The sequence below is a fragment of the Conger conger genome, chromosome 2 (genome assembly GCF_963514075.1).
Source record: "Conger conger chromosome 2, fConCon1.1, whole genome shotgun sequence".
NCBI classification, from domain to species: domain Eukaryota; kingdom Metazoa; phylum Chordata; class Actinopteri; order Anguilliformes; family Congridae; genus Conger; species Conger conger.
This window is the reverse complement of record NC_083761.1, coordinates 63,498,984-63,514,165: the sequence shown is the minus strand read 5'-3', so window position 1 is coordinate 63,514,165 and position 15,182 is coordinate 63,498,984. Positions and strand designations below refer to the sequence as shown.

The 15,182-nt window shown below is 42.5% G+C and overlaps 1 protein-coding gene across 1 annotated transcript; it reads right to left on the bottom strand.

Annotated features, from left to right (window-relative positions):
* Positions 1-1,069: 1,069 nt before the first annotated feature.
* bsk146 (brain specific kinase 146) lies at positions 1,070-14,742 on the bottom strand. Its single transcript, XM_061231729.1, has 4 exons — positions 14,585-14,742; positions 4,740-4,968; positions 2,912-3,114; positions 1,070-1,867 (listed from the first exon to the last, which is right to left on the bottom strand). Exons 2-4 carry the CDS (start codon positions 4,909-4,911, stop codon positions 1,070-1,072), a joined length of 1,173 nt encoding a protein of 390 aa, XP_061087713.1. The 5' UTR covers positions 4,912-4,968; positions 14,585-14,742.
* Between the last annotated feature and the right edge of the window lie 440 nt (positions 14,743-15,182).

The window sequence follows — 15,182 nt, the reverse complement described above, 5'->3', positions numbered from 1 at the left end:
ATAAGTCAAACGCCCAACATATAAAGCTACATTACAAAATCAATAGAAAAAATATATTTCTGAGAATACAGGATTCAAATAAATAAATAATTTTTTAATGAATTGAACCCAAGGCAAAAAAAAAAACCTGTTGCTCCTTCTTAGTGAAAATTCAGTTCACACACAGAACATAGACACACACACTCTCACAGATGCACGCACACGTTTGCTCACACACACGCGCACATACTTAGTACCAGAGTTCACATTGCATTTACAGTTAATGTCACAACTGATGTTCACTTCAATTCAGTGTTTTTACTTCAGGACACATTCTACAAGGTAATCTTTTTTTTTTGCTGTATTTCAAACAGCTTCAAAAATACAAAGAAATAGTCCGGTCTCATTTGTCCTTCAGAATTTCTGCTTAAACCAGTCAAAAAAAGTTATGCCAGCATCTTCTGCGTGCATTTAAAAAACTCAATTCTAATTCTTTTTGTTCTCTTTTTGCAGGAAAATGTTAAACGTATTGCTTTAAGAAATAAGTTTTGGTCAACTTCACAGCTGTAACAATGCCAGTACAACAGCTCAGCTGAGAGTGCCTTTCCCATACATATTTTCATGGTTTCTTTCTTTTCTTCATCAATTGTTGGTGTGTTTCATGTTCAGCCTGTTTGACTATAAGCACTGAAAAGGAAACTATGGAAAGTGTAACATACGCACAACTGGATGATTACAGGGTCGTGTCTAAGACTCTTTCCCTCAGCGTTACAGAGCTGAGGTTCGGCTCCAAAGGTCAGTGTCTCCGTCACAAATGTTTGTTGCGGGAAACAGAGGTTGCTTCTTCTGAATACTAATATAGATATTAATGCCAAATGACAGCTGTAACTAGGAGGATTTGTGTCTTCATTCTTTTCATAATTCCTCTCCCCCTGTGCAGAATGGTCCTGATTTTCGGATTTTTTGATTTTCTATTTTCCTTGTGATCATTTGAGTTCATGGTTGCTTTAGTGCGTCTACGTGCCTGTATGTACGTGTGTCTGATGGCATGGGGCGAGGGAGACGGTCCCGTGTCCGTACGCGGACCTCTCTACACGCAGATCTCGATGGGCGTGGCCACCAGTATGCGGCTGCTGGCCGCGTTGTCGCGGGGCACGCGCTCGTAGCTGTTGGTGGACGAGACGGAGCTGTTGGTGGAGACGGAGGAGAAGTGGCGGGCGGGCGGCTCCATGAGGACGCCCCCCTTGCCCCCCCCGCAGCCGGGCGACAGCGTCTGCTGCTTCATGCGCTCCACCAGCAGGTCCTCCTCGGACGAGGACGAGCAGAGCTCGGCGGGGCGGCCGTTCCCGTTGTCGGTGTCCAGCATCCAGCAGTGGCTGAAGTAGCCGAACACCTCCTTCACGGTGCAGCGGCGCTCCTGCTCGATGGACAGAAGCTTCCGGAACATGCGCAGGGCCTCGTCCGTGAAGCGCCGCCACTGGGAGGGCACGGCGCCCGTCCGCCGGCGCTGCCACCGCACAAACTCCTCGTAGAAGGTGTCCGAGGGCAGGGCCTTCTCCCAGGGGAAGTTTCCCGTCAGCATGCAGAAGAGCAGCACGCCGAACGCCCAGACGTCCGTGCTGTAGTCCACGCAGAAGCCCTCGTGCTTGGAGGCGTCGCACAGCTCCGGGGCCGTGTAGGGGATGGTGCCGCTCACGCGCTTCACCGGGGAGCCTGCCCGCCGCGTCATGCCGAAGTCCGACAGCTTCACCTTCCGGCACTCCTTGTCGAAGATGAGTATGTTCTCCGGCTTGATGTCGCGGTGGACCAGCTTCTTACAGTGCAGGTAGTCCAGCGCTATGGCTACCTGGTGGACGCAGCGTTTGGCCACAGTCTCGGGAAGGCCCACCTGTGAGGCAATGCAGAAAAAGAATCACTTACAAGGAGACAGTATTACAAATGGGTCATGTGAGAAAACACAAGCACAAGCACAAGAAAATAATATAATTCAGCACATCCCTCTCAAGATTCTCGTGCCACATTTTACATTTTTATTTGCTTTGACCCATGACTGGATATTCATGGAAGAAAGTACCATGCACATGAGAACAGCAGCATTAACCTATGAGGAATTTGAACACTTATCATTTCAGCTGTTACCCTATCCTCATCAAATGTTTGTTTAATTTAGTTCTGATAGTCTCTCAAAAGTATTTTTGCACCTGTTGTGACTGATACTTTAAACCTGCTACATCATGTCATACTTCAAATGCAAACCCATCCATCCATCCATTATCTGAACCCGCTTATCCTGATCAGGGTCGCAGGGGGCTGGAGCTTATCCCAGCATTCATTGGGCGAAAGGCAGGAATACACCCTGGACAGGTCGCCAGTCCATCGCAGGGCACACGCACCATTCACTCACACACTCATGCCTACGGGCAATTTAGACTCTCCAATCGGCCTAACCTGCATGTCTTTGGACTGTGGGAGGAAACCGGAGTACCCGGAGGAAACCCACGCAGACACGGGGAGAACATGCAAACTCCGCACAGAGAGGCCCCGGCCGACGGGGATTCGAACCCAGGACCTCCTTGCTGTGAGGCGGCAGTGCTACCCACTGCACCATCCGTGCCGCCTCAAATGCCAACCATTTTCTAAAATTATACTTAAGCAATAATTAGTCAAGTAGACACCTTAGCTCTTCAAATGAATCTTTTAATCAATAATATGTCTGGCCACAATGGAAAAGTCTATTAATAGGAGCCTACATAATTGGATTGTGATCTGTGTAGTTACTATTGCCATGCAATAGAAGCCTGAGTAGGACATTCTAATGAGACTGAAATGTATATTGTAAATAAATAAGAACACCACCATGTATGATCATATACACACACAGCGCTCTCATATAATGAAAGCCTGAATCCAGAGGACATCTCGTCGACCATACCTGTGGAGGAATGATGTCAAAGAGATCTCCAGCAAGGGCATACTCTTGGGCAAAGACGTAGTAATCGTCTGTCTCAAACGCGATTCCAAACATGTTGATGATGAAAGGGCAAGGTGAGAGGTAGAGCGAGATACTGTACTCCCTCAGAAAACTCTTCAGCTTCGTGGTTTTCTTTCTGAGGAACTTCAAGGCCATCTTTGTGCCTGGAGACAAGACATTTTAAAGAACACAGAAACATTTCAGCGACTGGTAATCAGGCTTCTTAATGCTGTAATGATTACGTATGTGTAATGTGTAACCCTTGCCCACAAATGATAAATTGAGTTAACAAGGCTAAATAAATTTACTTAGAAAACTGCATTTTAAATTCAAATGAATTTTTATCATGGGTTCTGGCTTAATGACCACACTTCACATGTTACATAAACAGCAGAATAGTACTAAGAAAGGCTTTAACTAGAACAGTCCTCCTTCAGTGCACAGGCTGCTCCGCATGATAACAAGCAACATTAAAGAAGTTGGGGGGGGGTTTAGAAAAAACTAACAAATATTTCTGTGCATTTTCTCAGTCAAGAAATTGTTTGGAAAGCAAGTCAGATTGAGCTGATTGAGCCAATTATTCCAGTACAAGAAGCCCTGAAGTAAATATGCCCAAAACTGGAAAATGACCAGATATGAAGTGAAGGAAGCACTTTCATGTAATACACTGCTCCAATAGCAGCTCATAGGGCTGATAAAAAGTATCTTGTAGTTGTATACTGCTCACAACAAACAACAACCACTGAGTAGGCATCTAATGACTTTTTTGTATCAAACTGCTTAATGATGAAGTTTCTTGGTTGTGGTTTTTTTTTACTTGAATATATTTAAATATATGGTCCCTGATCAATGGATTCATTATTTATATTATATTATGTTCTGATTATCTCTATAATTTTTTCCCCAATGATCAGAGTCTGAAACAGCTGTGTTACGGTATATAAAATGCCCTTACCATCTGCAGTCAATACCAAACTAATTACCAATTGCTAAAAGAGAAATAGCGCATACTGTATTTTCCTTTTCAAAATGATATGTTGTCATTATATTAATTTTGTATTATAAAGGCAGTGAAGTTCAGAAGAAGGCTGTAAATCTGTTTTATATGGCAGTCTGCTTCAGTAATACCCCACTGCAGGGGCTAATGGAAATGCTATTAGGCCATAAAGCTGCTCACACCACAAATACAATTCAGCAATCTCAGAGAACTGAGAGAGGGTTTTCTCATCTCAGATGGAGTGAATATAAAGAGCCATTGGGATTGTATTGACTAGCAATATGGCTGCCCAGGATTTCCATGAGACGTTCCACATCAAGGATTGTATGACACTGTATGACACTCTAAGATACTGTATGACATTAAAGGATTATGCGGACAGTGCATGTCAGTATGCTGGAGGCTGAATGGGAGTTGGCTCTTGTTAGAACCCATAAATTGACTGCTCTATTGATACAGTGCAAACCCATTGTGGAATCCCATTTCCCTGCTGTCAATTCTTTCCTTTCCCTGATTTTCCATTTCATTCATTTTAAGAACACGAGACAGTTGCTTTAATTAATTGCCTCAAAAAGAAGGCTAAATACAGAAAGATTAATTAAGATTTAATCATTCCGAGGCAGGGTACAAATACGGTCAATTATTGAAAAGCTTTATTACATTAACTGTGATTAGTTTCAAGTAATTTGATATGCTATCTAGATTAGTCTTGAACCAGTCCTGATATCGTCCGTACAACAAACATTTAACAAATGCATGTTCGACTAATGTTTGGCTAGATGGAAAGCTCACCTCTAATTTTATGGATAACCAGGTCCACCTTCCCATAGGTCCCCTTGCCCAGCTCGCGGATGACCTCATAGTACTTGTTGACCTCGAGTTTCTCCAGGTTCTGGGCTGCGATCAGCTGCAGCTCCTCCAGGATGTCGATGGAGGCCCGGGACACAAGGGGGGAGGAGCTCATTCTTACAGACGGACAGGCTACGTGTGGAGTAGGACGATGATTGGCTGCTTGGAGTTACTGGAGGCAGAAAAAGAGGGAAATTGTTGTAACATTGTTGTAACTTTGTAGTAAATAGATTTTTCTAGAGCTGCATGAGTTATGACATGAGAAAATGTGCATCCACAATTTCATGTTTTAAGGTTACGTTGTATAATGCAGTTAAATTATGTTGTAATGAGACTTTCAATTATTTGAATTTTGCACTTACACAAAATTCTAAAAAATCAATTTGTGGTACTTCCCTAACATTACCAGTGTTCTGTTAAATAGCTATACAATGATACTATTGTTGTTGTTTAACTATACATTCCGTATAATATAATAGAGACCATACAATAATCAACATCTTTTGCACTTACAGGTATTTCTATGTTTAATATCCCTGACCTTATTTTTACTCTAGAGTACACGACACATCAGAAAAGGAATGACTGTTAAATTACTGTAAAATCAAGCAAAACCACTGCTCTGTTATCATACTACTTTCTCTCCAAAGAAACCTTGCTAAGGTATCACTTAAATATGAAAAAATCAAAAGAATTAGAAGCATGGTTAAGAAGAAGTATGCATTATTTTAAGATAACATGATTTCTCTTCATGTATTCATTAAAGCCAGCTTTGCCCTATTTTCAAGAACACACCGAAAGCAGCACATGCAGTTGGCTGAAAAGCTTAAATTTCCATTGTAAGCATCATAAAAAAACAAATTACTCTGCACCTTGGCAGCAACCATATGTTTTAAGAAACAAAATAAAAGGATTTGGGAGCTGATAAATAGTTGGGGCAATTTTTTAAATTTACTTTGAAATAACAATGTGTTTCAACATTACTCACATTTATAAATGTGAAAAGAAATGTGAAATATTCTGAAGAAGTAACAGAGCTTTCAATGACACAATCATAAGAGAATTCCACAAATTACCTATTACTGAATAAAATCTGCGCTGTAAAAAAACGAAATGTTCATGTTTTATTTATTGAAGAACAGTTTGTCATGATGCATTTCATGATATGAAATGTATACATTTGCCCCTGTATCACCTCAAGTACTGCAGTGTGACTACAGTTGAATTTGAAAATATGTTATTTGCAGATGAATACAATTTCTTCTTCCATGTATTCTTTCCTCGTATTCTAAAGTCAAAATACTTCAGATTTGCATATTATTTCTGTGTGCTAAGACGGAGCCAGCTCAGCATTATATAATACACAATGTTGCACATGGAGCAAGCTTATCTGAGCACAGTTCTATCAGTTCTACTTCATCCCATCTATGAAATGCATCATACATCATGAAATGATTCCACTGTTCTTTTCACAGTAAATGTGAATGACTATTACTAACATTATTGCTATAAAAAAGTGGTATTCCCAAACCTTCCTAACCCATGTATCAAATAATTAATGTTTGCATTACAGGACTATAGTCAAATGATCAACAGTAAGTTGCCATTTCCACTTTGGATACTTCTGACAACTTTTAAAATAAATGAACTTCTTTCCATGAGAAAAGTAACCTGTAATCTTCAAATGCATTACTCACTCATTGAAATATGTATTGGTGTATTTATTCACAGCCTGGCCCAGGTTATATAACACCATTTATCACGAGGTTATCACAAATGATGTTTGAGGCTCTGACCCGATATGTGATGAAGATAACAGGCATTGCTGTGACAGCGGTTAGCTTTTGTAGGTGGCTCCTATGTGGGGAGCACTGTGGTAGCCGTAAACACAGGGAGCAATTTGTTACTGCCAGGGAACAGAAGTGCTTAGTTTGCACTGCAGGTTACAGCACATGACAGGCATGTTTGTGTTCAGGAAATTGTTCTGTCTTTTTTTCAGCTATGCGCTTTCAGTTATGTGTTTTTTAATCATATATTTGAAATAGCTTTCAGTTTCAACTCAGGAATTCAACAACCTGGAGGTAGACTTATTAAACAGACTTCCAGTGGTGCTGGCAGCTGTTATAAGCACTGTTTTCTCTCTGTGTGCAGGCACATCTCTGTCCAAAACAAAATGGAAGTTGTGTTCCTGCCATTATGATTCATGGGGTCGGCGCCTACTCCAACTTCTCTGCCATAAAATAACTTCACACACAAGAGCAGAATGCCAGCCTGTCACAAATCCAGTACTCCCAATCCATCTCCATAATGACAAATGGCAAGCAGAAAAAACAACGGATTCCATTTTGAAATGCTTCGGTGTGACCCAGCATTGCATCCTCAACCTTGCATCGAGAAGGCAGGTGTTCTAACTGCAAGCTTTTGAACCAGATTCAGAATCTGTTTCTGGTTGGCATGTCATTAAGCCTCAAACTAGTGTTCCAAATGCACTGATAGTCTGATAGTCTGTTCAAACAGTATCTTTGCCATTCTAGACAAATAACATTATCATTAATGAACAATATCATTAATGCATTTAGAATTTTCTCATTCTCTAGACAGAGAGGAGAGAGGGAGAGTGCAGAAGCTGAACGGGACAGGAAGTGTCTGTTGTTGCTGTTTTGGAGAGAGCTGCAGAAGCTGAACAGGACAGGAAGTGTCTGTTGTTGCTGTTTTGGAGAGAGAGCTGCAGAAGCTGAACAGGACAGGAAGTGTCCGTTGTTGCTGTTTTGGAGAGAGAGCTGCAGAAGCTGAACAGGACAGGAAGTGTCTGTTGGTGTTGTTTTGGAGAGAGAGCTGCAGAAGGACCCCCTGCTGCCTGGCTGATACCCATGCCGGCCTCAGCCTCCTGTCGGAAATAAGCAGCGCCGGGTGAAGTTCACACATTCACAGATGTAGCCGAGACCCCGGCCGTGTGCCACTGCCACTCTGACTAAATAAAGGGCTTAAAGATGAGAGGGGAAAAAATCAAGTGGAGAGAGCCAATTAAAAAGCGTGCCTCTGCTGCAGCCAATACTCACAGATGGCTTTGTCACTGGAATATTCATGTGACTGCCGTTCCCTGGAGGGCTTCTGGGAGTACGGAGAGTACTGAGCTATGCTCATTAAGGAAGGAGGCCCTGATTGTTTACCTCAATGGGCATCAGCTTTTTTGTAGCCTGGGCACCCAGAAACAGCAGTGCTACAGTACCTATGTACCTGAGTCCATATAATGGTAATGAAGAAATTTAGCAGGAATACAATTCTAATAAAATTCAAATCCTGCTAAATAGGGGATCTCAGAGCTGTGCTATGCTCTTTTGCAGTGGGTGTCAGATTGTAAACCCTTCACTGATTTCTCTGTGCAAAATGATTGGTGGGAAAATAGCAACAGCATCCTATTTGGGGGAGGCACCTGCTCTTTTACTTCTGAAACAAGGTTGATGTTCTGTTCATATCCTGTTAAGTGAAGCAAGATGGCATATACTCCAGTGTTGCACTTAATCTAACACTCATAAACCCTTTACTTCCTAAGAAATGTCATCGAAAAGGCTCAAGCAGTGCATCTGATCTCCAGAGTGTGCTATGGCAGAGAACAATTACGCTCTTGTCATTTTCATCTTGCTGTATTGATGTTGATATTGCTGTGCCTTTACTATTGATCATACTGCGATCTAGCGTAGCTGAACTGAATAATCCTGGCTGGTCATCAACGTGCCAAAAAACCTCAGTTTAAAATCCATAATATAAAACGGAGTGGTGAGTCGCACCCAGTGAAGCTGAACGCTGCATTCGTGCTGCAGCCTGAGCACCAAGCAGCGAGAAAACACAGACAAACACAGACCGTGTGCGGTGACAAACACAGAACCTGTGCAGTGACAAGAGAACACAGACCATGTGTGGTGACAAGAGAACACAGACCGTGTGCGGAGACAAGAGAACACAGACCGTGTGCGGTTACAAGACAACACAGACCATGTGTGGTGACAAGAGAACACAGACCGTGTGTGGTTATAAGAGAACACAGACCGTGTGCGGTTACAAGCAAACACAGACCATGTGTGGTGACAAGAGAACACAGACCATGTGCGGTTACAAGAGAACACAGACCGTGTGCGGTTACAAGCGAACACAGACCGTGTGCGGTTACAAGAGAACACAGACCGTGTGCGGTTACAAGAGAACACAGACCGTGTGCGGTTACAAGAGAACACAGACCATGTGCGGTTACAAGACAACACAGACCGTGTGCGGTTACAAGAGAACACAGACCGTGTGCGGTTACAAGAGAACACAGACCGTGTGCGGTTACAAGAGAACACAGACCGTGTGCGGTTACAAGAGAACACAGACCGTGTGCAGTGACAAGAGAACACAGACCGTGTGCGGTGACAAACACAGACCGCGTGTGGTGACTTCCTCTGACAGTCAGACCGTGGTGCGTGCTGCATCAACACTGCGGGTATAGACGCAGCAGCACACGGGTAGATGGACTCGGCCACAGTTTTACGGTCTCGCGGTTCTTACATCTCTCCAAAGCCGATTATAAGGCACACTTCACAATTAATGACAGCCTCGTAGGAGAATCGGGGGAAAGCGTGATGAGGCCAAGGATGAAAGTAGGACCGGAATTAAAACTGTGGAGAAATGAAAGTCTGCTGTGTCTCTCTCTGTCAGTCCCCTCTGAAGCTGCCATTCCCCCCATCCAAAAAAAAAGGATGACGCAATGAAGAATCCTGTGTTACACTGACCTTTGATGTCCCATCCTGCAGCAAGTGCTGTTGACAGCACAAGTGCTTAGACTAATAATCATTTCTAAAGTTAAATCAATGCCTCAGGACTGTGCAAGGCAGACAGTAATAAAGGAAAATATATCTGTGCGTTGAACAACAGTACCAAAAATATAGGTGACTTGAAGAGGTCTGTAAAAAGGAACTGTAGTTAAGCTACATTTCAGATTACCAAAACAAAACTAGACAAATCCTGCAGATTGCTTGAACACTAATATTGCTACAGCCAGATTAATCCAGCTCAAATCCCTACATGCTGACAGAGCTGGTCCTCTTTGTTAATTGCCTTTTTAAAGAATTTTGAAGGCCCCGGTAAATCTTTTCCTGTTATCCACTTTATTGTATAACACTTTGAAGTTTTGAATTCGCGGAAATACATTTGGTACATTTCCTCTTCGCAGTGGTATGTTACTCAAGCAGCAGCTGCCAGGTTTCATAACATGCTCCATAGGTAGAACCTAAATCTTCTTCAGCATCACCCTGATAACTGACTCACACTCCTCAACGTGCTACAGCAAGTGGGTTTCTTCCTGTCAACAGACCAATGCTACACCATGGAAATACCGACACAGGGAAGAGAAACATTTACCAATGGCACACAGCAAATGTGTTCCCCAGCAGAACAACCTTTCACTCTGAGGAGCCCACTAAAGAACACCTGAGGCAACTATCAAAACACAAAGAGCAGACAGGTACCTGGGATTCTGAGCTGTCATGGTGACTGCGCATCAAATCTGCCTCGCACTCTCCACGCTAGGCATTTCTTAATCCCAAATCTCACCAAATAACCTCCGGGCTGACTGGACCTCACCTACAGCAGTTACATTCTGCATATAACTGAATTCTCACTTCATCCATCCCACTATGACATAAAAACCATTTGGTAAATAGTTAAAATGAATCCCTAGTGGCTCTGGCTCTCAGTGTCCAATTACATCAAATTAATTCAGCAAGTTTCTTTGTGTAGCCTTTAAACACCATGAGGGAGGGGATGGAGCACCGTCTCGGATGCGCTTTGTTTAGACTGCAGGGGTGTGAAAGTGAGCAACTAAATGAGAAATCCTCCCTGCGCTTCTGTGTTCACTTTAACAGCACATTCAGAACACAGATCCAAATTAACAAAGCACTACCAAAACAGCAGAGCCATAGCAAAGTACCGGGAGACAATCACTCTTTGTCTGAAAAACACAATTAATAAGGAGCACAGAGCGAGTGCTGGAATTCATTCAGTACAACAGCCCAAATTTACCACTATTGCATATACTATATGGCATCAGGTGAAACAATCTGTTTTGTTAAGACAAAGAAAGAGAGGATGTACTTTTCTTTATATTTTTCTTTATATTGGTTGAAAGAAAATGAAAAATGAAACAGCATACTGAAAGTCTGTTGTCACTTTCTGACAACAAACAGTGCATATGACCTACATTCTCACTACAGAATGTGCCATAAGCAATTTTGATTATATTGGCAATCTGACTGGCTTACAGAACAAGGACTTTCTTCATTGTATATTTCTAAAGAAATTATCTTGTGATAGGGGAAAGTGCATTTGTATTGCTTTCGTCTGAAATTGTACTTTTGTTACAGTTCTTGTTTATTACACCAACAATGCCATTCTGGAGTCTGAAAATTATATCCCCACCATGGATATTATTAAGTTATATGGATATTATTTGCTGTCAACATCAGGACTCTCCCATTGCAATTTGCCAAATCAGAAAGATACATGCATAACAATAATATGTCTCACTTTCCGTACACCATTTTGATTCCATCCATCCATCCATCCATTATCTGAACCCGCTTATCCTGAACAGGGTCGCAGGGGGGCTGGAGCCTATCCCAGCATACATTGGGCGAAAGGCAGGAATACACCCTGGACAGGTCGCCAGTCCATCGCAGGGCACACGCACCATTCACTCACACACTCATGCCTACGGGCAATTTAGACTCTCCAATCGGCCTAACCTGCATGTCTTTGGACTGTGGGAGGAAACCGGAGTACCCGGAGGAAACCCACGCAGACACGGGGAGAACATGCAAACTCCGCACAGAGAGGCCCCGGCCGACGGGGATTCGAACCCAGGACCTCCTTGCTGTGAGGCGGCAGTGCTACCCACTGCACCATCCGTGCCGCCACCCATTTTGATTCCAAATATTCAATATTCAATTCCAAATACATAAATATTAAAAGAAAAGATCATTACCATGAATAATAGGATATTTTTCTCTTTCATCTAAAAAAGCATTTGGGGATCGTAAGAGGCATTTCAAGACATTCTTAGCATTGAGGCATTTGGAATTGATGTGTACTTGTATTGTATTAGAATTTAACACATGTTCCATACTGGCAGATTTACTCAAGATTGTATCCCAAGATCTTTTGTGACTTATTGTGTCCGGTCTTAGGTACTTATAATAATTTAATAATTATATTATTCAATGATTAATTAATATACTGTGTGTGTGTGTGTGTGTGGGCGCATTCATGTGTGAGTTCATGTGTGTTTGGGTAAACATACACACATGGGCATAATGGAAGGGATTGTGGCACCAGCTGGGGAGATGACGTTATACACTGATGAACAATTAAAAACATAACCTGACAAAATTTCAGAAATAGCAAGTATTCAAAACAGTACCCATGACAAAATGCATTCTAACATGAAAGCCAAATCAAATACATGAAACTATTTCAGACATTCTTCTGTAGTCTATCCCATTAGTGAGATTCAGAGAAGTGTGGCCAGGGCACACAGCTTGGCAGCCTTATCTCTCCAAAGCTTTCTGGGCGTAACACAGGAAGAGTTTGCTTGTATAAGATTGTGCAAGACACAGTTGCCAGGTTTCCATGTTCAATGCTTCTGAGAAAATGGAAATGAACAAGATTTAATTATTGGTTCCATGCTCTACCCAAGGTGAGTGGGCACTACAAATGGGAGTAATTTCTCAATTGAATAATTTCAATTTGATGCAAGTTAATTGTCTGTCTTAACCACGTCAACATTCATTATTTGCTCTCAGGCGCCTGTGTCTGGGGGAAGTTTGGAGGTTGAACCAGAATGTTTGTAATGTTTTTCTGGGCTTGTGTAGGGTCATAACTTTGGGGTTCTGGGGAAAACTTAACTAATCCACTTCTCAAGCCGGGAGAGCCCCTAGTGTCCTGTTCTTCTCTATGATCTATATACTGGTGTGTGGGCTCTTGGCTGTGAGTTGTGATGCCCAGGGAGTGTTATGGAGTTCTGGAGCACATCAAAGGGTCTGGCCTAACTGCATCTCTTTTGTGTTTGCTCAGCCACCGCTCAGAGGAGATGGTCACTGCCTGATATCTGCAGCCATGGAAAGTGCTCTCCAAACACAGCCAGCCAGTCAGCAGCCCATCACTGTGGCCTCTTCATACATTGGCGCTCATGTATAAAGAGTCAATGTTTTGAGTCTTTAATTTATTAAAAAACTACTTTCAGCACTGTAAACATTCATGGCCCAGCTCTCCCTTTTCATCCTTCAATTTTTGTAAAGCAGTTGTAAAGATGTACATTCAAGTGAACATATACACTGCCAGTATTTTGCTCCCTGTGTTAACTGGACCAGTTTGAGTGTGCTGCAGGCTTCTTCCCGCTAGAGGCTATTGACAAATCAGACCATTTTTTGAGGAGAGCACAGCACATAGCATGCAGCTCCCATGGCCCAAGATCTGCTCTGTTCTGTCAGACCCAGCTCAGTGTACCCCAACATAGCTGAACTACAGCTGCCACCGCTGGAGAGACCTAAGCAGCTAAGCTTAAATGCCCACAGTGGATTAGGCTTGGAATAGTTTCCATTCCCCGGAACAGGGTATAAACACAGATGGAGAGAGAGACAGCTACTGATTAGGCAGTACAGAATGTCCAGCCAGCAGTATGTGATGACACAAACCACAAACACCACCAATACAGTGAAATTACAATACAACGCAAAGTGGGTGTGTCAGTACATTAGACTGCACCAGGTGCTAAGTGTATGTGTGTGTGTGTGTGTGTGTGTGTGTGTGTGTGTGTGTGTGTGTGTGTGTGTGTGTGTGTGTGTGTGTATGTGTGTGTATGTGCATGGGTATGAGAGAGAGTGAGAGACTGACAGACAGACAGAGAGAGAGAGAGAGAGAGAGAGAGAGAGAGAGAGAGAGAGAGAGAGAGAGAGAGAGAGAGAGATGGTGTGTGTACATCCCATCCATGAGTGTGTTTGTATGTGTGTGTAGACAGAGAGAGAGGGAGAGAAAGAGAGCTGTGAGCAGTGGGAAATTGAGAGAGTATGTGTTGAGGCTGCCACGAACAATGCAATCACTTGTACAGTTGTTTGTTAACACTAGTGCGGGCATTTGTTTACACATACATATATGACACATGGTGTAATAAACAACCCCTTTGTTCATCACATTCATTTGCACAAATGGGGGTTTGTTTTAGCCTGTGATTCAGCATTTTGCTTTTGTGTAAACAATCTGCCTGTGAATGTTAACATTTGCCAATTATAACAAGGTAACCACAAAATTGCATCAATAGGCTATGTATCGTACATTTTAATGTTCCCAGCTAGTCTGAATTAGATTTCAGTCAGTAGCTTTGGGACGACAGTGGCACTGTAAACATACATGTAAATACAAATGCAAACAATTAAGGCCAAACTAAAAATTCAAACACGTATGGATGCGCTACTGTTAAACCGAATCCACAGCTAACCGATTAAATGAAATGTCTCACATCCCCGCCTCTTAAAAAGCAGTGCAAACCATACATTAAATGTAGGTATATATTGTGTCAGAATAATAAAGAACGAAACATTATAGAAATAATTACGTAACGGAAAACAAAGTATACGTACATTTCAATCAAACGAAATTCGCTTTGCATGCACCAGTAGCCTACACAAGACCGTGCAATAGCGACTAAAAAATAACATTGTACAGCTGATAATATCATTGTTATTCATCCGGTTACTTACCATTCGATCTGTAATGCACACAGAGGCTTTTCACTGTCTCTCCATTTAAAGCTGAGAATTTAACCAACAATAAAGGATGCCAGAACACTATGTTCTTATTCGTTGTTTGTACATATATATTTTCAGTTCCAGATATTAATATCGATTGAAACACAGTCTTGCACAATTTCACCTTGCTGAGCGAGCCGATTCCTCTCTCAGGCTGCCTTGCGTTGCCCTATTGTCTCCGCATCGCTCCTGGATGAAGATTGCAGCCAAGCAAAGAAGCTGCGAAACCTCCAGCCCCCCGCAACCGTCGGCCAATCGTAGCACAGATCAAGCAGCAGCAAAGCCTGCCTGCTCGCCTGTCTAGGAACGGTCTTCTGTCTCCGTCCAGATTAGGAACGCTCAACGCATCACTATGCGTAATAAATTGAGAATGAATATGAACGGTAGGAAAGGATCCATGAAGTACAGCGTTTTAGTGAAGTGCATAGGTTTGAAGGAAACTGTCATTGGTGTATTTACTGCAAAGTCAGCCATGTGAACTGTAGCATAGCCTACTGTATGATCAAGAAATAAACCAATGCAAGTTAACTGCAGGGTGTGAAATGGCATT